The 26,755-nt window shown below is 34.8% G+C and overlaps 2 protein-coding genes across 10 annotated transcripts in view; one reads left to right on the plus strand and one right to left on the minus strand.

Annotated features, from left to right (window-relative positions):
- KCNH1 (potassium voltage-gated channel subfamily H member 1) overlaps window positions 1-4,965 on the minus strand; it is a 610,670-nt gene extending 605,705 nt beyond the window's left edge. For 3 of the 6 annotated variants that reach the window (XM_074309078.1, XM_074309072.1, XM_074309073.1), the window contains exon 1: window positions 3,865-4,234. The gene's annotated coding sequence lies outside the window, so the exon portion shown is untranslated. Of the gene's footprint in view, window positions 1-3,856; window positions 4,235-4,267; window positions 4,574-4,864 lie in introns of those variants that run through there. The other 3 variants (XM_074309074.1, XM_074309077.1, XM_074309075.1) reach the window with 3 other exon arrangements.
- Window positions 4,656-26,755, plus strand: part of RCOR3 (REST corepressor 3) — a 50,629-nt gene continuing 28,529 nt past the window's right edge. For 2 of the 4 annotated variants that reach the window (XM_074309080.1, XM_074309082.1), the window contains exons 1-7: window positions 4,656-5,055; window positions 5,430-5,486; window positions 12,247-12,324; window positions 18,621-18,673; window positions 21,230-21,391; window positions 23,158-23,282; window positions 25,732-25,810. In XM_074309080.1, the coding sequence (XP_074165181.1) occupies window positions 4,890-5,055; window positions 5,430-5,486; window positions 12,247-12,324; window positions 18,621-18,673; window positions 21,230-21,391; window positions 23,158-23,282; window positions 25,732-25,810 (720 nt within the window). In that variant the 5' untranslated portion in view covers window positions 4,656-4,889. Of the gene's footprint in view, window positions 5,059-5,429; window positions 5,487-9,715; window positions 9,859-12,246; window positions 12,325-18,620; window positions 18,674-21,229; window positions 21,392-23,157; window positions 23,283-25,731; window positions 25,811-26,755 lie in introns of those variants that run through there. The other 2 variants (XM_074309079.1, XM_074309081.1) reach the window with 2 other exon arrangements.

The raw sequence follows: 26,755 nt of genomic DNA on the forward strand, positions 1-26,755 counted from the left end.
CAGATGTGGAAATTGAGACAAACAAGATGAGGATAAAGTGACTTGCCCAGGGTCACACAGCTAGTTAAGTGTCTGATGGCACATTTGAATCCAGAACTTCTTGATATCATGTCTAGCACTTTATCCACTGTGCCAGAGGACTGCTCTGGGCCATCAGCAAAACTTGAATTCAAATATGGCTTTAAACCCTTACTAGTTGTATGACCGTGAACAAATCAGATAATCTTTGCCTGCTTCAGTTTCCTCACTGTAAAATATAGTAATAACATTACCTCACAGAGCTATGAGAATTAAATGAGAAAAAATATTTATAGAGCATTTACCATTAGAATGTAATACTCATTATATGCTAATTCTTTTGCCTAGATCAATGAAATCCTAGATTCCCCCCCAAAAAATCCAAACCCCACAATATAAATTCTAAGGAATATATAGGAATAGAAAAAGATATGTAAAAAGTGATGCATTAAACTGGGTTTTGAAAAAATCAGAAATACAAATAGATGGAGATAAAGAATATATTCTAGGCATTCAAAGAAATTAATGCAAAGAAGTGGAAACAGAAAATGGAATTCTATGTATGAGTAACAAATATTAAGTCAGTGTGGCTAGTGCATAGAAGGTATGAACAGGAGTAATATGTAGTAAATCAGAGGTGGGGGAGGTGGAGCCAGATTATGATGGGCTTTAAATGCCAAATAGATTTGAATTTGACCTGCTAGTCATTCTTTCATGGCATTAGGAGTGATGTCTTTGAGAAAGAACTGTAATTGAGGTAAAGCTGCCCAAATTTGTCAACCTATTCTCTTACACAATCATTGTAGTCCAACAGCTCGGGATGCAGCAGATGACCTTGACTTCTTTGATGCCTAATCAATCTCTAAATACTCCACAGTACCTGCCTGCTTCAATCATCTTCATAGCTATAGGAACAAAATGTTCCCATTCACTCATTCCACCAGGGGAAGTCTTCACATCCTTGAGGTAAACATCTCCTTAACTCACTAACAGGTTTGAGGTCCACTGGCTTAACCTGATTTAGACCCTCTGCTGAAAGGGTTTTAACTGCAGTGTGACCGCTGTGAATGCCATAGTTTTTTTGGAGCCACAATGAGGAGTTGGGTAAAAGGTAGACACTAAAGGTAGATGAATAGCCCTGAAAAAGGTCCAGCAAGCCCTCATATCAGAGGTGCTAATCCTCCCTGAACATCCCATACACCCCAGAGGTATATTTGAGGTCTATTTGACCCTAAAAGCAAAAGGAAGCTACTTGTACTTTCTTAAATAACATATTTGGACCCAACTTTAGAGGGAAGATACTTTGCTAGTTGTGTAGAGATGGATTAGAGAGGAGGTAAGAAGATCAACAGGAGGCTATTAATATATTTCAGGAGTTAGTGAGGCTCTAAACTAGGATGGCAGTTGAGTGGAATAGGAGATAAAGATGAACTGTGGACAACTAAATGGATATGGGGGAATGGATGAGGAAGAAGGCAGTCAAGTATGAATCTACTTGCCTCCAAATATACTATTAGGAAATTAGGAGGATTAGTTTGGAGAAAACTATGAACTCTGCTTCAAAAATGATGAATGAAATTGAGAAGCTAACAGGACATTCAAGTGGAAATGTCCAATAGATATTTGGGTAGAACTCAACACAAAATAGGGAACTGTTTTTGAGGTCCAGCATATATGTGTTTGTTAAATGAATAAAGACACTATATGTTCTTTCAAGAAGTTTTTAATTTAGCTGGCATGTAAGATGTTAATTGTCCAGAAAATTAATGCTACAAGGTTTTAGAGGAGAGATAGATTGTTTCTAAGTGTAGCATAATGAAGATGCAGTTACCAGACTAATTCTGAATATCTTGAGTCTAGTTCTAGTTCTGCCACAAACTCATAACTTCTAGGTTTCTAAGATCTCCTCTAGTTCCTGCATCCTTTTCCTTCAGCCTAAAAGTAACTGACACCCAAAACTATAGTTGCCTCAAGGGGCTTAATTTGGATAATGTAATATAAGAATTCATTGTCTTTAAGACATTTTCTTTTAACTCTTTGTTAGTAATTTTATTTCTTACTATTCTTTTGTACATTCATGTACACTAACCCCCAAACTGGACTAAAACTGTTTGTGAAATATGTTCTTTTTGTCTCAATAACTTTCCTCAATGCTATATCCTCCACTTGGCAAGTGTCCATAGTAAAATTCCTTCAAGGCACACCCAAAATATCATCTTCATCATCTTCAGTTCTTCCTGATCCCCCTTCCAAATGTGACATTTAGTTTCTCTAGCTTCCTATATAACACATCATACATTCTCCCTTCTATTATAGTTGCTGTGCTGTCTTATTTCTCTTTTTAAACAATAAATCCCTTAAGGATAAGGACCATGATTTATACATCTTGGAGTGGCATACTGCCTTCCACATAACCACTTAATATTTGTTTGTATTTAATTTTAGGTTCCCACTGGATAAAAGAGACAAAATGATTTATACATAATGATCAATAAATATTTACTGTTGAATGTGTTCATATATATTAAAGACCTTTGCTATGAAGCAAGACTCTTGTAATGTAAAACTTAGAATTGTTAAGAACCACTTGGAATCTTTTTTGTGGCATACACCTAGGATGGCACAGTAAGATACTTGAAACATATTATGTTTACAGAATCTTCGTAAGAGCACCTGTTCTGCTTTGTCTGAAGACAAAGGTTATGGGAGTGCCCACTCCAACAAGACTGGGCAAGCAATGTCATGATACCTTTTTAGCTGAGATCCTATACCATCTGACTGTTGAAAGGTCTATCTTTGAAGACTTAGCTCAACTATATTCTTCGTGAATACTTCACTTAGCATTTCTTATTTAGCACTGTATTTATTAAAATGCCACAGATTAATGTTTTAGTTCCCTTAAGTATTATGAATGAAATTAAAGGTGATGTCTTATTTCCAAGTAAAATGTTACTCCACTGAACGTAGGAACTGTTTTCGTTTTTCTTTGTATCCTCAGTCTCAGTGTCTCAGAAATAAATGCCTTACAACTTATCTTTGTTGAATTGAATCTTTGTATCTTCCATAAACCATAGAACGTACCACATTTAGCAGATGCTTAATAAAAAAAAAAAAAAAAAAAAAAAAAAACTTCTTTATTAATTTAGGCTTCCTCTACGAAAAGGGACATTTCCCATTAGAATTAAAAACATTTATAAATAAAAACTACCTTTCCAAGAAATTTTATCTAGATTAAAAAAATCTAAACATTTTTTGTAAATTATTCTTAGTTTCCAGTAAGTTCCAGCGTGACCAGTGTGAGCCATTTTTCCCATGGTCTTATTAAAAATTAGTGTCAAGATGCTAAACTAGCAGAGCTTGAATCACAAAGAACAAAAACTTTGTAATATTCATCTTCACCTCTGACCCTACCTAGGAAAAAACTTAAGTCCCAACACTGAACATGCTCACGTGAATCCTTTCCTTCTCACCTACTCTACGAGCTCCGGGCGCGGGGGTAGAGGAGGGGGGACGGACCACATCGACGAGCATTCTATTGCCCGGCCTAACTTCTCTTTTTTTTCCGCTTTGAGCAGATACTTCAAAGGGTGACTTCAGAATGGGAAGCCGCCTCTTCATTTCTGGATCAGGGCTACACCCTGACTTCTCTCTCACAGTCTTCCTCCGACTGGCTCATCTGGGAAGGACTGAGTGAGCCAACAGGGCTGGGACCCTTTCCAAATCGTATCTCCCCCTTTCTCCGTCACTTCATAAATGTTCAATAACAAGAACAAAAAGCCAAAGGAGAGGAGGAAATCCTTCAGACAGTACAGAACTGAGTAACGCAGCCCAAAAATACCTTCTCACCTTCCTCGGCCTCCAAGGATTCCGCCCCCAGGTGCCACAGGGCGACGGACTTTAAAAAACGAGTGAGCCCTCAGTTGGGGGTAGTTGTGGGCTTGAGGGGAGAGCGAGCGGAAGGAAGCCTGTCCTTCTCAGGGGCTGACGCTCGGGACCTAGACCCCGACCCCACGGGGAGCACACGGAAGCCGAAGGGCTGCCACCAAGAAAACCACAGAGTGGGGAACTGGAGCCCCGGCGTCCATCCAAGGACAGACTCCCTCCGGCTCCTACGAAGAGGCCCCTCCACCGCCTCTCCCAGACTGAAGGCGGTCGCCTCACGGACCTCCCTTCCCTGCCACTGACCCGAGTTCCTTCCGCCCGAGCGACTGCAAAGAGTCCCGCCCCCGCCCCAGCTTCCCAACTCCACCTTCAACTCGGGTGGCAAACGCTCTCCCCCCAGCGCGCCTCCTTCTCCTTGTAAGGGCGGCCGAGCAGCCGCCTCGCCCCGCCCCGCCTGGGGCTTTGCCCAGCCCGGACTGGAGGCTGGCCTGAGCCTTTCTCGGGAGCTGGGCTTTCCCTTTCCTCCCTCCTTTCCTAGTTCTAGCCACCCGTCCGCCCCCTCCCCCGCCAGTAGCCGGATCCTCCCCACGGGGCGGAGTGATACCAGCCGTGGTGGCGGCGAGGAGGGAGGCCGAGGAGCGAGGCCGAGGAGCGAGGCCAGCCCGGGGGCCCCGGGGGCGGAGGCAGGGGAGGAGAAGCGAAGGGAGGCGGGACAGGGGCGGGTTGTTGTGAGGCGACTGCGCTACTGCCTGACCGGGGCGGTTATGGCGGCTCCACATTAACACCCTCCTCCTCCTCTTCTTCCTCCTCCTCCTTCTCCTCCCCCTCCTCCTCCTTCCTCCTCCTCCTCCACCGCCTCCCCCTCCTCATCCTCTTTTCACTCCTCCTCCTCCTTCCTCCTCCTCCTCCCTCTCCTAGGAGCCCTCTCCCCCCTTCTCCCAGACGCCTACCTCTCCCCCCTTACCTCCTCCCCCCTCCCCCTTTCTACCATGCCCGGCATGATGGAGAAAGGGCCTGAGTTCCTGGGGAAGAACCGCACGGCCAACGGCAGTACCAAGAGCCCGGCCGGCAGCGGCGGCGGCGGCACTTCGTCCACCAACGGCGGGCTCCACTACTCGGAGCCCGAGAGCGGCTGCAGCAGCGACGACGAGCACGGTGGTAGCCTCGAACTCCTCCCCGCCAGCCCTCCCGCTCTCCCCTCCCCCTTCTTCATTCCCCTCCCCCAACCCCCTCCCCCCTCCCTATTCCCTCCCCTCCGAGCCCGGGCGCTGCGGTAGCCTCGAACTCCCGGTGCAGTGCAGCCGCAGCAGCAGCACCCACCGCGACCCCCTCTTCCACTCCTCTCCCCCATTAGTCTTTCCTCCCCACCCCAGGCCCCCTCATTTGCATCTATTTCTACGGGGGCTTGGAGTTAATATTTTCCCACCCACCACATTCCTTTCCAGTCTTCTACAATTTAAATTTTTATTAAGTTTTTTCTTTTTCTTTTTAAAAAATATTTTATTTATTTATTTTGTATTGCTTTGCAGATGTTGGGATGAGAGTCGGCGCCGAATACCAAGCTCGGATCCCTGAATTTGATCCTGGTAAATATCTCAGTATTTGCTTTAAAAAAAAAAAAAAAAAATCCTGGCTCCTTCCGCCCCCCCCCCCCTGTTATATTGACTTTGGGATGGAATAGATGTGAGTGGGAGGGGGGCGTCTATGGGATAGCTGGCTGAAGTGGATATTGTGTGAGGGTGGGGATGGGATGGATTAGGCATTTTATGTCTGGAAGGTTGTCAGGGTTGGAGGGGTTGTGACACAGAAGGCTTATAGGCAGAGGGGTGTGAAAGCTGTGCCTTGCAAGGTTAACATGGTTACCATTGGAGGCCACTTGAAGGATCTCTGCTCCACCCAAGGAGCCCAAGCAGGTCTGGGCGAAAGGAAGGAGAAACATCTTTTCCCCACTAGAGAAACATCCAAATTGGTGGGAAAAAAGATGTTTGGGGCAAAGCCCCCAAATGTGCTTTGGGGAGGAGGCGCTGCAAAGCGGAGAGAAGATGAAGAATTAGTATGGGAAAAAGAAAAATACAAATAGATTTCTTGCTTAATAACCTGCCACTGGCAATGAAAGGGATGTGTTCTGCAAGGGCGGTGAATTACTGCTTGGCTACTGTCACCCTGCTGAGTCGGAAGGCTAGCTCTGAGCTGAGAGCAGACAGGATTTTTTTTTTTTTTTTTGCAAGGTGGAGTAGCCTCGGTAGAGGCGCCTCTGCAGACTCTTAAGAGCTGCGGAGAGGAGGGGAAAGGGGGGTGGGGAGACGCCAGAGGCACACCTCGTCTGCTAGTCAGCCCTAGGAAGTCAGACCACAGGACGGTGGCTGCAGCTGCCAAGGAGACATTTTCTCAGTAAGCAGCCAGGTTCTAGCGCCCTTTGCCAGCCCAGCTTGCGGGCTCCCAGTCTACTTTTCTCCAAATAAGCTCCATAGTGGTCACGGGATGTCAGCTGGGAAGGGGATTGGATGAGAGTTCCTCATGTGGAGACTCCCTTGTGGGAGCCTCTTGATGGGGATCACATTTTTTTCTCTCAATCCCATGTAGTTTAAGGCTGAGGACAGATTATTAAGAGGTCATTTAATTGCAGTTTTATCACTTTTCTTCTCAGTTCACAGCTCTTAACTTGTTTTAAGTCAGGATGGCATTCTTTTAAGTTACTATTTTATTCCTATACAAATCATTTTCATTTTCATGGTGAAGTAGTGTATTTTACTTGGTACAAATACGAGAAGGATGTTTGGGACTATGTTTGGGGTTGTTCTTTACCTCCTTCCTCCACAAACATTCCCCAGCCCTTTCCTATACTAGAACAGTGTAAAATGACTAGCTCCCATTTAAATTGATAAGGTCATTGAAGGTCACTCAATTTTTCTTAAAGCAAATAGAAAAGGAGATATCACATATTTGTAATAGAAAAGCCTCAATGAAAAGGTGTATTTATTTTCCATGTATAGCTGTAAAATATTTGAGCTACAGTGCTGTCTTGGTTTCTGTTGTCACATAAGTGACAACAAAACTATCAAATACTATTTGATCTACATATATACAAATGTATACCATTTATGGTAAGTCTTCTGAAATTATGTAAGTGCTTTGTCAAAGGGTAACCTCCTTTACTGTTATCTGTGCAACTGGTAGCAGTACATTTAACATTAATACCTGATAAAGTCTAGCTTGCCCCCACTAAGCATACTTCATATTCTGCCTATCAGAATACTCTTGGAGAGATTGGAGAATTTGTTTATCTTCTTTTACACACTTAGCAGATTTTAATGCCTTCTGCTTTCTTTAAAGGCATAAAGGGGTATTCTTTAAGGTAACATCCCCTGAAACCAGAATTATTCCATTAATTCTTTAATGTGGATGTCTATTAACCAAATGATTTTTGACTTATAAACCCACCTACATAATTTTGTTCTCCTTTCTGATCAGGTTTATGAGGCGCCATCTCTTTGAAAGCCACACTTCATGCCGGAACAAAGCCGTGCATGCCAAGGACTGATTACTGTAAAGAATTTTTTTTTAAAAATAGAAAAAGAAATCTTAACTACATTTCAAAATAAGCGTAATTATTTGAGGGTGCAAATTTATTGAGTTGTGTTTTTTGGAAAATATAATTATAAAATCATAGGCAGTATAACATTATTATTTAGATTATCCAACTTTTTAGTAGTCTTGATTATCATCTGTTTATTTTAATTTGAACAAAAATTTCTAAAAAAAAAACACTACCTTTCCATATTTAAATCACCACAGTTAGATATTTTTCTTCATTGTATAGATTAAAATTTGTCTTGCCTCCCTTGACATAGAGAATAAATGTTACAATAGCTCCCTATTATTCAAGTTCTACATAGTTTATTTCCTTATCTCTTAATGGCCCTATGTGAAGAATATTAAGGTAGTATCCACAACAAGCCAACACTAAAATTTATGTGAGGTCAACTGTCAACTAAAGATTAATTATCAGGCACCTGCCATGTCTCTTCGATTTTGACAGGTACTGTCAAATGCTGTTTGAACATAGTCCTATCACCTAATTTTACTCTAGTAAGTACTATGTTTTTATTCAACTATACTTCAACTCAACATAAGGAAGTCAAAATTACAACGTATTTTAATAAAAACATAGAATAATACTTTATTGGTTAACATTTATAGATTATTTCTATTACCTTAATCATAGTCCTGGTTCCTTTTTTCAATTTTTATATGTCTTTCAATATCCTTGATTATCATCAAGATGGTATATTTACTTATGTTCTTATCTTAATAAATCATTTAGGACTGATTTTTTTGAAACCCATTGTTGGATTAGAAGCTATATGGTTTTTAGCAAGAAATAAGAGGTTTGAAAGATGAGATTTGAAATATAAGATGTGATGAGGGATAAAATTCTTGAAGGAAAAAGAACAGAATGATTGTATACTTAAAAGTAATGAGGATTAAGGTAAATAATGAAAGAGAAGTTTTAAAGATAGCCTTAGTAAATAAAGTTACCATAACAATAGTCTTCATAATTCACTAGCTGGTGATTTCTGATTTTCATTCTCTCATTTTGATCCTTTCTCAATTTGATCAGATTTTGAGTGTGTGCTACAGAAGACTCTTAGGAAATGTCACTATTTAAGCTTTTTTTTCATTTGATGTATTATTATGTCTACATTGTATGTCAGAAAACAAAATGTTAAGGATTAAGAGAGCCTTTCATTTTACTTGATAAGAGGAATGCTACTAACTCCCTTGTTGGGAAATTCTTCTGATTCCTTTGATATCCTATTATATGCTTAGGATAGAACAGTGGACTTGAATTTAGGATGATCTGGGTTCAAATGCTGCTGCTGCCACGTTTGTTTGTGATAGGTGAATACCATCTGCTTATCTTCCTCGACCTTCAGATTCCTCAAAATAAACTCAGTATGGTAATATGGTACCTATCTCATAAGGTTGTTAGACTCAAAGGAGATGTTTGTAAACTGTTTTGCACACCCTAAATCACTGTAGAAATGTCAGTTTGTTATAATCATAACTTCCTGAGCAAGTGTTGTTAAGAGGACCTTAAAAATTTCAAGTAGAAACTGAAATATTAAAAGTTATATTTTTAAATTAGTTCACATAAATTTTTCTGAATTATATATATTTCATGGTGATGTTTGAAAAATTATTTAATTTTGCATATATTTAGTAGTATCTCATGTTCTGAATGATAGTTATCATTAGTTTATCTGTGCAGTAGCTAGGTATAAGTTCAACAATAAGAAAACTAATATGAAGTTTAGAAGTTAAAAGCAAACACTGGGTTTAAGACCTCTTATTTTTCTTACTCATTTTAGCTCCTGAAAGGAGAAGAGAGGTACCTGGTAGGGTATCAGGCTTTTAATGATATAAGCATATAATATTTCAAATTCTGTATATTAGCTTATGTTTTCTTTATTGTTTTCTGAAAGAGAAATGTAGTCATTTAAAAGTAGACAGAAAGGACAAAAGGTCGTTTTTCCTATTCATTCTCTCTCATTCATTTTTATTGGGTTGGTTAGGGTGAGCATCATTCCTTTGGGGGGAGTAGTCTCATCTCTTTTTCTCATTTGACCAACAAGGAGAAAAGGACCCTTATTGGAGATATAAAATTACTAAAGCTCATTTTTGAATAAACTTAGTAAAATGCCTGAGAACATCAATATTATCTTCCTGGCTTGGTTGCCACATGTAGCAATTGAAATCTGTAGAGTCTGACTTGGGGCTGGGCAAAGGACAATATGAAATGTCTAATTAGGCATTCCACTGCTACTAAATGGGATTTTTCCCTATTAGAATAGCTATTAGTCCTCACAGCTGTAGAGCTGAAGAAGCTTGTCGTGCTTCAGTGGAACAGCTGCTGTGGATGCCAGCTTCTGTTGGATCAGACCCTTAATTACAATGGTAAGAATTTGCAGGGAAAACTGTCATCATTCTTACAACCTGTAATAATAAATCAGCATATATCTGTTTAGGAAAAGAAATTTAATGAGGACACTTCTATTTTAGACCTTTTTTTTTTTTTTTTTGGACTATTTAAAGTAGTAATAAAATAGAAACTACATTTGATGTGTGTAATGTGCCTTTTTAAGATCTTAGATTACTCTGCTTTTAGATGATAATTGAATCATTCCTTTAGAATTCCCAATTCATTAGGCAAAAGAATCCAGTCACACTTTCAAATCTTAAAATTTATTGTAATAATAGAGATGTGGCAACAGTATATTTGGTTAAAGTTTTATAACATTATTTAGACAGGAATCTAGTTGGAAGCTATATAGTTAGAGGATTAATCAAGTATTTATTGACTATTAACTTAGGGAAACACATTGAAACTGCCTTGAGTAAAGTTTTTTAACTTGCCTCTTCCAAAACCTTTAAAAAAAAAGGGCAATCTTTAAAAAAAAAAATTCTGTATGAGTTGTAATGGCAGCTTAATTACTTTAAAAGTCATAGATTTTCCAATATGTTTAGGTGTAGATCTATAATAATTTGTTGGTTTCCTTAATTTTCTTCTCTTATCTCTTAATTTTTCCTTACATGTTACCATAGTAACAGTTACTTTGTAACAATTAGTTTCACATTTAATCACAATATAACAATATATAGCTATACAAAATTTGCCCATAATATTTGTCCTAACACTTCAAAATAATCAGTGATAGATATTGAAATGTCATTTTGTGGGGAGAGGGATGGAAGAACAAAAAACTTTAGGTGATAAGTACTTTTTCAAAAAATATCACTGTTTTCAGAGTAATAGTTTTATGTCCCACTCTGCAAGATTTTTTATTCTAAACATGTTACAATTTTATTATTTATGTCAATTTTCCAAATCTCCTGTCAAGAGGGCAACATGCTATAATACAGCACTGGACTTGGAATGAGGAGAAAGTTGGGTTCAAATCCTGTTTGTGATACTTCCTAGCTATGGTGCACCATGGACAAATCTTTTACCCTCTCTGATAGTTCTGCTTTATCTGTAAAATAAAGGCATTAATAATAAATGGCTACCTCACAAGATTATCATGAGAATAAAATGAGATAGTGTATGTTTAAGTATTTTGTAACCTTTAAAGCACTATATAAATATAAGTCATTAACATTAGATAATTTTTTAATTCTTTTCATTACTTGAAGTAGCTTTAAAATTTTTCATTTTTAAAGATGCTACAACATTATATTCCGTAGGTAACTTTATAAAATGGTATAGTATCAATTCATCTAAAATCTTTAACTATTTGAAACATAATAGGAATCATAGGATCATAGATTTAGAACTGGAAAGGACATTTGAAAGCCATTGAATTCAACATCCTCATTTTACAAATACAGAGGAACTGAGGTACAGAGAGGTTAAGTCACTTACCTATGGTCACACAACTAGTAAGTGTCTATAGCAGGATTTGAATTCAAGTCTTCCTGACTTCAAGTCTGGCATTCTGACTTTTGTGATAGGTGATAGGTGAGGAAAGACAAAGGGAAATAATCTTTTTTTTTTTTTTTTTTTTTTTTTTTTGTCACAAAGTTCATATGCTGAATACAGGCTGATGACTTGACAGGTCGATCTTATAGTATTTTTTTTTACTTATATGTTTTTCTAATAAGTTTGATTATCTGACCTTTTATCTCCCAAGTGCTATATTAAAAGTAGTAAATTGGAAAGCATACTTAATCACAGTAAGAATTAGCAAAAGAGAAAAAAAATTATAAAAAGCAAAAACTACAACTTAAAGTATAATAATATAGGAGCCCATTAGATGTAGAAGACAGCAAGGATAACCTACAATTCAAAGTTATTACAGTACAGTGTAACAGAGCAATCAATAAACATTTTTAAAGTGTTAACTATATGCCAAGCATTCTGCTAGGTGTTAACAAACAAAACAGTTCTTATCCTTGAAGAGGGCATACATTCTGATGAGAAAAACATACATGTAAATAGATATATAAATACCAAATATTACATACATAGTAAACCTGAATCATCATAAAAAAGGCAAACTACTTAAAAAGGAAAGAATGTGTATCATTTATTTTAGAAAGATTTCCAGGAAAAAAAAGGCTTTAAAAGGTTTTTGTATACTTAAAAGGGTAAGTTTTATTTTATGGACAATTAATTAATAAAAATTCCCCAATAAGGTGGGAACTTACATATTTAGTATGTTCTTTAAATTTACTGTTTTCTTTTGTACATACTTGACTGAAGTAGAGCTAAAATTTAATTTTTTTACTCTTCTTAAAAATGTTCATGTGAACTGAAGAACTCAAAATGATTTCTTTTCCTTCCAGGTGCTACAAAGTACACAGATAAAGACAATGGAGGAATGCTTGTCTGGTCTCCATATCATAGCATTCCAGATGCAAAATGTAAGTCAGTATCTAAATTTGACCTTTTTTTTTTTTTTTACATAAAATCTAATGACGTTAGGTTAAATATTCTGAAAACATTTAAGCATCTTGCAATGTAAATGATTGCATAGAGATAGGTGACATTGTGAATGGAGTATTGAGTCAGATGCAGCCCTCAGACACTTACTAGTTGTGTAATCAGGGTAAGGTACTTAACCCCTGTTTGCCCCAGTTTCTTCAAATGTAAACTGTAAAATAAAAATAATGTAATAAATGTAAAATAAAAATTCATTGCATTTACCTTATAGAGTTGTGAGAATCAAATGAGATACTTAATAAAGTGCTTAATACAGTACCTAGCAAATACTCAGCACTATATAAATACTTATTCCTTTCTCTGTGTTATGATACGATATTTTTAACAATATTACAAACTTGTCAAAATGTAGTTCATATTTGGAGTCAAAAGAGTTTGTCGTAAGGAAATATAGCAGACTAGTCTCTCTTCCTTATGCAGCTTAGGGTGTAAAAACTCTTTATGACTTGACTAGGTAGTTGCTAAAATCTTTTGAGTAGAGGAAAGCAATACCATGTAATTATCTACAATGACTTTTCCTCAGTAGATAAATGACATAACTCTTTTTTTTTCAAATTTAATAGTTTTTATTTACCAAATATATGCATGAGTAATTTTATAACATTGACAGTTGCCAAGCCTTTTGTTCTAATTTTTCCCCTCCTTAACCCCCCAGATGGCAGGTTGACCAATACATGTTAAATATGTTAAAGTATAAATTAAATACAATATATGTATACATATCCAGACAGTTGTTTTGCTGAACAAAAAGAATCGGACTTTGAAATAGTGTACAATTAGTCTGTGAAGGAAATCCAAAATGCAGGCAGACAATATTAGAGTGATTGGGAATTCTATGTAGTGGTTCATAGAATGACATAACTCTTTAGGAATTCATGACCATTACCATCCTTTAAGATAAAAGTAAGGAAGTCAACTAAAACAATCGTTGGATTATTTCTGTGTAGTATTTCTGGCAAATAACCAATTAAGTCATTAACCATCTAAAATTGCTAAGATTCTATTTCTATTTGAATATTCCCTGATTTATGGTGAGACTTGAGACCACAGAGGTAACAGACATGATTGTTTTTCATAAAATATAAGCATATAATCATCTATGTATGTATGTAATACATAGTACTTAGATTTCTACAATGTTTTTGTGAATTTTTTGCAAAAATGTTGAATAAAATCATTGATCAAGGTTTGGACAACTATTGAAACATTTTGTCTTGCTTTAGAATCCACCAGTATCCCAAGGATATTGTAATATTCTGGAATGATGTAGTTGGGCATATCAGAATTAATGGTGTTTCCTATGTTTAAACCATGGTTTTGGAGATAGATACAGACATATTTCTTGATGGCTTGGAAATTGGCATCTGACAGTACTTTGATACCATGATTTTATTGGTTTAGGCATACTTTTCTTGCAGCCCTTTGTTTTCTCATTCTGAGTCTTGTCCATAGTGCTTCATAAGTCTTCTGAGAATGATCCACCTAACAAACTAAGAAACCTTCATCTGTGGGTTGTTGTTGTTGTTGTTTTTTAATATCTTGAGTATTTTGCATATAACTCTGCTAGTCATCTGATATCTCTCATTTTGAATACTTTCATGACTATAAAAAGAGATGGATTATTCATTTTCTTTTCTGTCTTTATGCTACTTTTCCTACATAGGTAATAATTAATGACATTCAGCCTATTATGACTTTTCATACAGCTATCCTTTGTGGTTTTGGCTTCTTATAATGTTAGTTCTACAGATAGTTTTGCATTCTATTGCCAGAAGAATATTAGTGAACACTTCCTTCCAATTCTGGGCCATTTAGATATATGTCTGCTATTAATTCAAAGTCTAAGCAGTAGATGATCTCTTGTTTTTCCAGAAGAGATGGCTATACCATTTGATCTCCTTTTGGAGCTTTGGATTTCATTGAGAAGGTATTAAAGTGTTTAGGAGCTTAATGCAAGTAAAACAATGTCACCTGCAAATAGGAAACTTGCCATCTCTGGGAAATCCTTTTACACATATCATCTATCTATCATCCATGACATTGGTGAGCACATCTCTTTTATACAACTTGCTTATTAAAAGTCCAAAGCAAATTGTTGGGGGAAATTATTTATTTCCATTGTTGAATCTGCCAGTCTCACATAATTTTAATGCTAATGGAAGATCTACATTATGTTCAGAAAGAACCTTCAGATGAGATCATAAACTATCTGGTATTAAACAAAACCTCTCCATTTCCACTTTATCTACATTAGATACTGAGACGGTAGGATCCAAAGGTAGTGATTCTGTCCTCATTATCAGTGAAAACATCACTACAAATGGGCTGAAATCAGTAAACATCACTACAAATGGGCTGAAATTAGTCTTTTTTTATGTAGTATCTTTTTTTTTTTGCTTCTGATTTCATTTATAAATGCTCTCAATCATTCTTAGCTAGATTTTCATACCAATTTCTCTTCATGCTTGTTTTTTCTTCAGATATTTGTTACTATTTTATCTTCTCCTTTTTCTTTTCCATAATGTTTTACAAATGAACTTGTATTCTAAATTAGCATTGCCTTCAAGTTTCCATATCTTTCCACTTGGTGAAGAAATCAAGAAATTGGCTTCCATTTTCTACATTCTTTTTGCTTCTTTTTTTTGACAATAGGTCAAAATTCTTTAAGAAACAGTATGACTCTTAACACCTTCTAGCTGTGTGATCCTGGGCAAGTCACTTAACCCCAATTGCCTCAGCAGAAAAAAAAGAAATGGTATGACTGAAGATAAGAGCATGTTAATTCCCATTTTTTAGTTCATGGGTGTGACAGAAGTGCTATAGTTGTACACAATTTCATCATGTCTTTATCCTTTTTCTTTTTTTTCTAATTGGTACTTACTTTTGTCTTTTATCTATTAATCTAAGTATATAGAGGTGTGTTGGACTGCTGAATTCATAACTAATCTTTTCATGTCTGTTAAGATGTAGGTAAATTAATTCTTTTATAAAGTACTCACCAAATCTAGCCTTAAAGAAGAACTTTTTTGTGATATATTGGTGCAAGGCTTAAAAGTAGTCTACAAACCTAATTTGGCTTCTTTGATTTCTTAATCTGAAACTGTATTTTCTAATGTAATTTTTTTCCTTTTCCATACATGTTTTTTCATTGAAGTCATTAAGTATGAAGTGATCTCTTAGTTTTGAAGGAACATTCATTTGTTCACATAGTTTCAAAGATTTTTATATATTCATAAAATTTCTTCATTACATTTTCAAAAGATTTGTGCACATAAATTGTGTTTGTCTTTTTGTTAATGTTTGCTTATGTTCATTGTGAATCTTGAAAGGTGAGATGACCCAGTCACTTGAACTGATGTCTCATACAGACTTTAGGGAAACAATGATTTAAATTCCTTCTTTTATGTTGATGAGAATTTTCAAGCCATTTTTTCATTTAGCTGCAATTTCTTTGTGAATTTGGTTTTCACTTAATAGTGAGAATGTAAAAAATGAATATACCTTAGTTTCATAAATTTATTTGGTTGTTACACTTAGCAAAAATGTAATGTTTACAGTTTTTCTATGTTTTAGCATACCAGAGTATTACTGCCAGCATTACTATAGAACTAGAAAGGGGTTACTTAGGACTGTAAGCTACCTTGTGTTTTTGTTCAGTCCATGGCTCAAAGTGGTTAAAACCCAAAAAGTGTTGTACATAAAAATCAGTTCACTTAGAGATCTGCATAACAGTCTAGTTATCCCACATCTGTGTGAGAGCCCAGATGAAATCAAATATCCATCAGAAGTTAAGCTTCAAGTGATATCTGGTTATGCTTCTTGATGTTTTTCTGACTCAGGGAATTAAGAATACCACAAAAGATTTTTAGTATTCTAAGAATTTTTATGTATATCTTGATAGATGTGCTTTTAAAATACACATAGAAGAAAAGATGTGGTTTCATTAATGATTTTATAGAATTGGTCTGTGACAGTAAACCAATAATTATAATTCTGAGATCACTTACTAGTTTGGACCAGAAAAGGCCTACCCGGTGGCCAGAGATTTACATCTGCAATAGAGGACTGAAATTTTGCCTATGGCAGAATAGTGTATAAAGATATATTAACAATATAAGAAAACCAGTTTTTAGAAATCTGTGTGTGTTAGTGGAATGTATTCAAGTTGCATGCCAAACTTAAGGCCTTGAAAGTTTTTTAATAATGCTGCAAGACATGAAACTACATTGGACATCACATCAGTCAGATTATGAAAATCTTATATGTCCAACATTATACTGAACTGTGAATATTAAAGGCATACTGTATGTTTCCAAGAGATTTGGGATCTAGTTGAAGGATAAGACATGCAATATATGAAAAACAAGATTTCCTTGGAATTTGGAACTTTGTAGATCTTTGATTTCATCTTTATGGGCTCTTTTCTCACCATCATATCCAGACCATTCTCACTTTATTATGTATTTGGACTATTATGCAGACCTCTAAGTAAAACGATTTTTATGTAATGCAAACTTGCCCATAGAAATGGGAAAAGGAAGGAGGCTAAGAGCCTACAGTGGAGACTGGCACATGATCCCAGGGACAGAGAAGTGAGAGCAGAAGGTAGAAGAGCCCAAGACAGCCACTTGGGGACCCAATCAGAACCAAGAGAAAGAACATGGAGGGTGTTCTTTCTTGAGGGCCAGACAAGGACACAAAGTGAAGAAGAGGGCAAACAGGGTGAAATGTGAAGTCTGAGACAGACACACTGGTACCCCAGCACAGACAAAAGAGGAAGTGTGTATGGCTAAGCACAGGGGTGGGTGGGTAGAGTAGAACAAAAATCTCCTTTCTCCATTCTGAAAGTCTCAAGCCAAGCCCCTATCTCTAGCAATTGTTCTGCTTTCACTGGGAGGGGTTTGGAGGAGGATTAAGGAGAGGGGTTCAAAAGGTAGGAAGCTACAGAGTATGGAGCCAAAGGTTATGAGCAGAGAGAGAATACACAGTACTGTAAAGTTATCGTGTTTGTTAAGAATGTGGAGTTCTTTACATAAAGCTGAATTTTGTAAAGTGAGAATTGTCTGTATTATAACTTACCTAAGTAATAGTGGATAGTTTTTGAGAATTGCTATTGTTCAAAAACTATATTAATGTCCAATTAGGTGAAGTTTCACACAACTTTTAAGCTTAGATTAGCCCTTAAAAAATGACCTTAATTTTCACTCAGATGTTCTGAAACCTTTATATTGTAGGAATGATTGTCTGGATCTTGTCAGAATTGGCATAATCTGAACCTGGGGTCACCTCCATACCAAATGAGACATCACAGTAGAATCTGAGTGAAGGAACAATATTATATATTCCTATTACAGTAGTAAAATTTGCTTTGCAGCTAATTAGAAAATAAGATAACACATAGGATTTTCATTTTAGAAGAGAGAGAACAGTGCAATCTGGCATCACAGAAAGTTTCACTTAATCCTGATCGCCAACTGAGAGGCTCTGGAACATTGCCACTGAAACTGTCCCCAAACACAACCTTAAATTTGTGTATAAAATGAAAGAAAATAAAATATTGGAACAGCTTCTCAAATGGCAGGTTGAAGTGGGGATACGGAGAGCAAGAAGGCAGAAGAAAGGTATTTGAGGAAGCATTTAAGCACAGCTTCAGACATTGTGGCATGCTTGTGGACCAGAAAACAACAGACTAGTGAGGTATGGATTGCTCAAAGTGGGTTAATTTTTTTCAGCAAAGGCTTTGGACCAACAGATCTACGAAATAATTAAAAACAGCAATCAGCTCTGCACAAGAAATGCTGCAGCTTAAAATAAAAAAAAAAATGTCCATCATATAGTTATAGCATTGAAAAGAATTCTTGCCTGTAATTTAGTGTTTGTAGCCACACTTATGAGTCTGTCTAAACATAGTATCAATTGGAACACAAAAATAGCTTTATATGTCTTCTATACATTCGTAGATATTGCAATATAATTTTTAAGATGACTTCCCTTCTCTCTCTTTAAATAAAAAAGGTTAAAAAAGGTTTGTTATTTGTAAAAGATAGCTCACATTGCTTTTTTTCCTGGAATATAAATTGCTTGATGAGAGAATACAGTTAGGTTTGGACAGATTCATATAGTTAAGTAAGATATTCTACTGGGTTTGGGTTTTTTAATTCTGGGTTTTTTTTTTTTGTTTTTTTTTTTTTTTATGTTTCTTTTGTTGTTGTTGTAGTGGATGAATATATTGCAATTGCAAAAGAGAAACATGGCTACAATGTTGAACAGGTATGTAAGTTTCAGAATTTTTCTAAGCATTTATATGGTGTATAAATGTTTCAAGTACATGTTTTTTTAATAAATAACAATAGATACTTAGGTTTCAACTTTGAAAGTTATTCACTCACACCAATGATTTGAACTATTTTATTAATTATTATTTTTAATAATATTCTGTGATCAAATATACCATAGTAATTTGTTAAGAGTTTGTCAGAAGATGTCATTATTGGCATAAAGAGAATTCTAACTAAAATGAGATGTCTTGATCTATCCTTGGGTAAAGTTGATCACTTTGAATGGATCCCTCATTCTTTAAAAAAAAAAAAAAAAAAACTTTTATGTCTTCATGTATAGTTTATTTAGTCCTTTGGTATTTATTTCTTTTATACTTTGATTTGATTCCTTTTTTTAAAATAGTATATTTTTTTCCAATTATATGTAAACATACCATTTTTAACATTCATTTTAAAAAAATTTTTCTCCCTTCCTCACCTTACCTCCTGCCTTAAAATTTAAGCAATTTGATAATAGATGATATATGTGTAATCATGTAAAATGTATTTCCACATGAGTTATGTAGTAAAAGAAGAAACAGATCAAAAGGAAAAAAACATATGGTAAAAATAGTATGCTTCAATCTTCAGATTCCATCAGTTCTTTCTCTGAAGATGTATAATATCTTTCATCATGAGTCCTTTGGAGTTGACTTTGACACATAATTCTTTTTTTAATTAAAGCTTTTTATTTTTAAAATATATACATGGATAATTTTCAATATTCACTGTTGCAAAATCTTATCTTCTAAATTTTTCCCTTCCTTCCCCTCACCTTCTCCATGGCAAGTATGACACATACTTCTTAAAAGAAAACTCAATTCGTTACTTTTTAAAACTTTTGCTGAAATATTTAACAAATATCTTTTGACATTAGATGTCTTAAAAATAATATCTAAAATGTTTATATGCACTTAGTAAACATTAAAAATAATCCAAGGCACTCTACTCTTGATTATCTATTATGAAAGGAGTAAGTAACATAAATTATCACTAAATATTTTTTAAGCTCTCTTCTACAAAGGTTCAGTTTTCTCTTCCAGCAAATTTTTTGTTACTAACAAGTAATAAAAATTTGCTATTTTTAGTACCTACCTCCTTCTTTCTTTGTATAATTTAAGATTATTTAATTATCTACAAACTTATTTACCACCTCTGAAAATATTAGGAATTGATTATGGAGACACTATATAGTAACACTATAAAATCATTTTAACTTCAAAACCATTTAAATAGAGATTTCTCAAGTATATCTGTCTATCTATACTCAAGTATGTGTATCTACTAGCAAGATATCTACTTAAATGCCTTTGAAGTTGAAACTTCAATATAATATGTATGCATATATGTTCAATTATTTTTTATTGAAAACTTTTTAAAATGTGTAATTCTATAGCTATTGTCTTTTAAACCTTTAATTGAATTGCAGGATTGTTTGAAAAGTAAAGCTTTAGAAAAAAGTAGCCACATAATTTTAAATAACTTATTTTTATTTTGAAGGCATATAACTAAGGTCCAGAAATGCAACTTCTCAAACTTAATTGCCTATAAAGTTGATATGTCTGGTTTTTGTGTTTCTTTCCAAATTATATTTCATTGCTCTTTCAATAAAGATCAGGGCCAGCTATGCAGTGCTCAGAAGCAACTCCTCAAAAACACATGAGGCCTACAGTAGAGGGGGAAAGTGTTGGCAAGGGAAGTTTTCCATTTCAAGCTTCCAAAGGGTTATAGTAAAACAGTGAGTAAAGCAATTTTAATTTAAACATTCCAAATGGAGCCTCCCTCTTTTTGTCTATTTGTGGACAAAATACTGTGAAGAATCTCATATGATCTATTGGAAGTCTTAACTATTATTTTATATTAAGATGAGCTTAAAAATGTAAAACAAATATTGAAAAATTTCAAAAGTTTACTCAATGCATTCTTACTCATTGGGACTTTTTAAGATCATGGAGTGCTTTGAAAAGTTGTAACTGAAATCTTTCCTTACTGAATCCCCACCTTGCTGTTCTATTTTTGTACTGTGGCTAGTGGTGTGGTGTTAAGTTTCTTTCAAGTCTTTACTTATTTAAATAATTTCTTTTAATATCTATTTCCTTCATTTAAAATTTTTCCCAATTAACAATATTTACAAACATTAAAGACATAATCTAAAATAGGATTAAAGTCTAGTTTTGTAGCCTAAAAATCTAATTTGTTAATTATGTAAACAATATATTCTCCACTCACTGTTTGCCTAGTTATTATAGCACATATGGTATATAAGACACCCACTGTTCTGAGGCCTGGATTTTTTTTTTTGCAGGCCCATGAAACCATATGAGCTATAATACATAGGCACCTCACATTAAAAAAATCTAAAACTATTAATTTCTTTTTTTGTTTTTCAGTTGAAAAAGTTGACCCTTAGTATTTTAACTTAATTTGTGTTTAACTTTCTTAAAGTGTGATAAGTCATACTTAAGTCATAAGTCAGCTAAAACCAAAAAGGGATGATTTCTTTTCAAAGGCACTTGGCATGCTATTCTGGCATAAACATAACATTGAGAAGTCCCTTGCTGATCTCCCTAACTTCACTCCCTTCCCTGATGAGTGGACCGTGGAAGATAAAGTCCTCTTTGAACAAGCCTTTAGTTTTCATGGGAAGAGTTTTCACAGGATTCAGCAAATGGTAAGATAACATTTTTTATTTTACTGTGGTTTGTACTGAAGTAACATGTTAGGTTATTTAACTTTTTTCTTCATTACTTTGCCATGATTAAATGCAAAGAGCATGCAATGGTTACACGTTAAATTTTAGATTTCTGGACAATAGTTTTAATTGCCAGGGTTTTCATATCTATAAAAATGTGGAAATTTCTATTATTACTCTGTGTTATGAAAATGCTTTTTTATATTATGAAAGTTTAAGTTAATAATTTCACATTTCTCAGCTTTATTGTTGATACTCAATAATTATATTTAAGCTACTTGTAGGTTCAAGAAAATAGTAATATTGAATAAATATTGAATTGGTTGTAATTACTAGCATCTTTGTTTCTATTTTGAAATTCTTCTGGAGATGAAAGCACATTTTAAAAATATCCTAGTTATTTGAATGTTGTCCTTTTTTTCTTTTTCTTTTTTTTTTTAAGTGTTAGATATGAACTTATTGATGCCTTTGATTCTTAAACTTCTAAGTTATCTCACCCAAAGTAGTATAAAACTGATAAGTCTCTGTAAGACATACTTTAAAATTGGAAAGGTTAGAAATTTATATTAGTAGTGGGATATCTGTTATTAGTTTATTAGCATTTCAATCTGTAAAAGGACATTGGTGATGATAGTTTTCTTATAGCCAGGTATGTTAAGTCATAACTAGGAGAACTTTTCATAGCACATATCTATGATTTTGTGATTAGAGCCACTTTGAAGGTCTATGATTTAAATAAAATTGGCATAAGTAACTTGCTTTCTAGCTTTGAAAATACTTTTAAGAAAAGCCTTAAGCATTGAATACCATCATTATTTCATTCAAAACAGCTTGGGACCATGGTACTTGTGCTACCTTTACTATATTAGTCTTCAAGGTAGAAAGTAGACAAAAATACTTTATCACATTCATTAAGTCAGTTAGTTCAGTAAATCCATGAATTTAATCATGTTTAAAATGTGCCAGAGGATAGTTAGATGGTGCAGTGGATAGAGAACCAAGCTTGGAATTATTAGGAAGACTCACCATCCTAAGTTCAAATCTGGCCTCAGAGACCTACCTCAGTTCTTCTTCATCTGTAAAATGAGCTGGAGAAGAAAATGGCAAACCATTCCAGTATCTTTGCCACAAAAACTCCAAAAGAAGTCATGAAGAGTTGGACACAACTGAAATGACTTAACAACAACAATTTAAAAAAAAAAAAAAAAAAAAAAGATGTGCTAAGAGTACAAAGAAAAAGCAAAATCCATTCTTTAATCTAGGGCTTATACATTCTAATAGAGGAGACACCATGCTAATAGTAGTGTATATAAGAGATAATTTACATAGAGCAGATGAAAAGGAATCTTAGAAAGTAAGACATTAGCAGTTCGTACCAGAAAAGTCTTTCCACAGGATATTGCATTTGAGCTGTATATTTAAGGAAGCCAGGAATTCTACAAGGCAGAATTAAGGAGGAAGAATGTTCATTATATACTTTTTTGATTTCCTACTATATGTAAAACCTTACATATTAAATAAGAGGGTGGCATAATCCAAAGATGGAGGTGACATAATAATTATTAGCACCTTTTCATCCTACTACATGGAATAGCATATGACTTTGTCAGTAGTTTAATTTACCATCATCAAATTAATTAAAACCATTGTAGCTACAATTGCTATTTATGGAAAATATCTTAAAGCTGCTACTAAAAGTATTAATAAATTCATTCTGCACGTATTAATAATGCTAATTATTTTAGCTTCCAGATAAGACTATTGCAAGTCTTGTAAAATACTACTATTCCTGGAAAAAAACTCGGTCTCGGACAAGTTTGATGGATCGCCAGGCTCGAAAATTAGCCAACAGACATAATCAGGGTGACAGGTAGGTTTAATGCTTTTAACATTAAAGAACATAAGATAGAAAAAATTAACTTTGAAATAAAAATTTTTATAAATCTAATCTTATTGTTGATATTCTCTCCATGCCCTCTCATACTTTTCAACACTTGTCTGTCCTCTACAGGGTGTCCATTAAATGTTCCAAGAGTCTTATACTAATTCCTTTAACATTGTCACTCAGTTATACCCCAGTCTCCTCACACAGACTTGCCCTTTTTTCCCCCAGTCCCATACCCTGCTTGATGACATCCTTTCTATTGCTTCTTAAGCAGTTTTTCTTTGATAATATATTATGGCCTATTAGTTCCTATGATTTTCTACATTGATATTTGGGTGATATTCAGCCTTAATTCTATAGACAGCATGGTATTCCTTGGTTCATAGCCACGCCAGCATAACTGTGAAAGTATCGATGTTTAAAAAAAAAAAAAAGATGGGTTTTGATTTAGAACAGCAACAGGGTCTGGTTCACAAAGTACTAGGTACTAAATTCTGCCTTTGACACTTAAGTAGCTGTGTTTTCAGCACATCACAACCTCTCAATTCTGTTTCTCTCCCCATTAATACCATCTCTTTTATGGAGAGATACTCACATCTTAAATGTTGAATGAGTGGTTTATTCAATTGCACAGCATAATGTGGACAATCAACAGTTTTCATCTATTTGTTTTTTCCCTTGTCTATTGACAATGCACTAAACTCTTTATCTTGGATTTCATTAGGAATCTCCATAGTATCTTAAGATTTGATGCATTCAACATTATTGTTCACATGCAAGAGCATCTGAAGCACTTCCCAATTTATAGAGACTGTCTTCCATTTTAATTGGAAATCTTTGGCAATTGTGTATATCTTTAGCAAGGATGTATCCTTAATTGATGCTTTGCTTAATAGGATTAATCAGAATTATTGAATGAAATCATGTCTGTTATTATCGTTCAAGAAGTCTTATATGACTTTGACATAGCCAGGGAAGTTATTTTCTCAACAGAGAATCTGAAGGTGACATTTTTCTTTATCAAACCAAATACTTTTTAAAATCAACCGGTAGAAGGACTATTTTTGATACTTTTCATTCAGTTGTGTAACTATAAAGATGTCTGCTTAAGAATATTCCAGAAAAATCTTACCTATTTCCCTTTATATATGTTTCATTAAAGGCATCCTGACGTGTTTAAATTCTCAGGAAAAAAATCATAGAATTGGAAGTGTTGGCAATATAGGTCATTAGTTGTTAGTGTTTTCTTGGTTACCTTTTAGGGGTATCAATAAAGTTCAAAAATTTTCCAAGCTTTTGGAACTCCTTTTATCTTCAGAATTGATCCCTGCTTCCAACACAGACCTTTTCTAAATATACTTGATTTAATCCAGATGATCTTCTTATCTTTGTTTTTAGTGCATTTTCATTTCTTCATTTGATATATCTGGCATATCTGATATTAGAGTCTTCTCTGTTTTTCCATTTGTTCACCTGGTTTCATCTTTAAATGCCCTTGAGATGATTTGTTTAGTGGTATCTCACCTAGCACTTTTCAGACTTGCATTTTCCTCCATTGCTTCTTATCTCCTTATGATAAGACATTGCTAATAGTCTTCTTCCATCTTCTATTAGAGGACCTTACAGAAAGGTTTATATGCAAAAGTTAACAAACCCTTGTCTGGCATTATCACTTGGCAAGGTAAAGTGTTTGCTGATTGAGATAGTTTCTCTCAATTTGTGATTAACATGGCTTAAACTTCCTTAGGAAATGTCAGAATTTTGTTCTAGATTTCCCCTTTTTTTTTTCATCTTCAGCACAGTATTAGCAAGTAAAATACAGAGATTTTCATGGTGGTTTTGCAAACTCTTTATTATGGGTACAACAAATGAGATTTTTTTTAAAGTGTCCCATAAGATTATTTTTCTTATCCTTAGTTGCACAGTAAAACCAATTAATGTCTTCATTTACTTCCTTAGAGAGCTTGAGAGCTATTTTTCCATTTATATATGACCTCTTCTTGTTTTTTTAATGTCATCAACACAGATATATTTCATTTCCTTCAGCAGTATGTCTCTTTGTTAGTTTACAGTTATTTAGGTTAAGAACAGCTAAGTTATTTGTAGATAATCTAAATTCCATATAATCTTTTGCATTTTCTTCCCTGCCATTGTCACAATCATGTGGAATGGGAACCTATAGGACTGTGGGCCATTCTGAATCCTTTTTTTCATTTTTAATGATATTTAAAAGGATTGACAAAAATCTAATATTTTAAACACTGTTAAAAAATTAAATTATGATATGTAGTAAAAACAGTTTTCTCAAGAGTAGCCCTTGTTCTACTAAATAATATCTGGCATCTGATAAAACTGTAAGTGAATAAACACTTTTAAGATTATTGAAGTAGAGGTAAAGGGCAAAGTTTACTAAAATTTTGATGTTTGTTCTCAGTGATGATGATGTGGAAGAAGCACACCCGATGGATGGGAATGATAGTGATTATGATCCCAAAAAAGAAGCTAAAAAAGAGGTAATAATGTTCATTAGTCACAGAAGATGTTAGAAATTTATTCTAATTCTCTACCAAGAGAAATTAAAAGAATAGAGTTTCAGCTTAAGAAAAAATTTGTTTTAAAATGCATTGTGATGTAAATTTATGTTTTTTAAATGGTTATGAATAACAGCTTAAAGAAAGGATTTTTTTTTATTTTTTTTTATTTTTTGCTGATTGGGAAGCAATATATCATAACTGGCTTTTAGTCTCACTACCCCACTGTCATCTTAGGAAAATCAATGAACTTCTCTGGGCCATAAATTCCACATGTGCAAAATGGAGGTAAAATTAAATGGTGTCATGGTTTCTTCTATCTATATACAAACTGTCTGTTTTTTGTTCAGTCATTTTTCAGTTATGTCTGACTTTGCAATCCCTGTTGGTGGTTTTCTTGGCAAAGATAAAGAAGCATTTTGCCATTTTCTTCTCTGAATAATTTTACAGATGAGGAAACTGAGGCAAACAATGTGTTGTGACTTGCCCAGAGTCACACAACTATTAAGTGTCTGAAGCCAGATTTGAACTCAGGAAGATGAGTATTTCCTAACTCCAGGCTTAGCATTCTTAGCTACTGTGTTGCCTAGCTATCCCCTGTACATGAGTAGAAGATTTTTTTTTTTAAACATAGTAAACTGACACTTCTCTAATGGGCAGACTTCTGCCATTTCAGTCAAACAAAATATAAGCACATACTCAAAGTAAGTGGAAAAACATTGTTAAAAAAGTTAACTTTCAACATTAAACTTAGCATTATGTATAAAGATAAAGCAACTGATTTAACCAACTTAGCTATCTGGCTTAGATTGGAAATTATTAGTTCTTTCCCAAATAACAGCCGATCAGAATGTGATCTCTCCTAGAAACAAACACTGCAATGAAAAGCGCCAGATGACGAGGAGACAAAAGAAAACACCAACTGGT

Source organism: Sminthopsis crassicaudata, chromosome 4, assembly GCF_048593235.1.
Source record: "Sminthopsis crassicaudata isolate SCR6 chromosome 4, ASM4859323v1, whole genome shotgun sequence".
Lineage (NCBI taxonomy): Eukaryota > Metazoa > Chordata > Mammalia > Dasyuromorphia > Dasyuridae > Sminthopsis > Sminthopsis crassicaudata.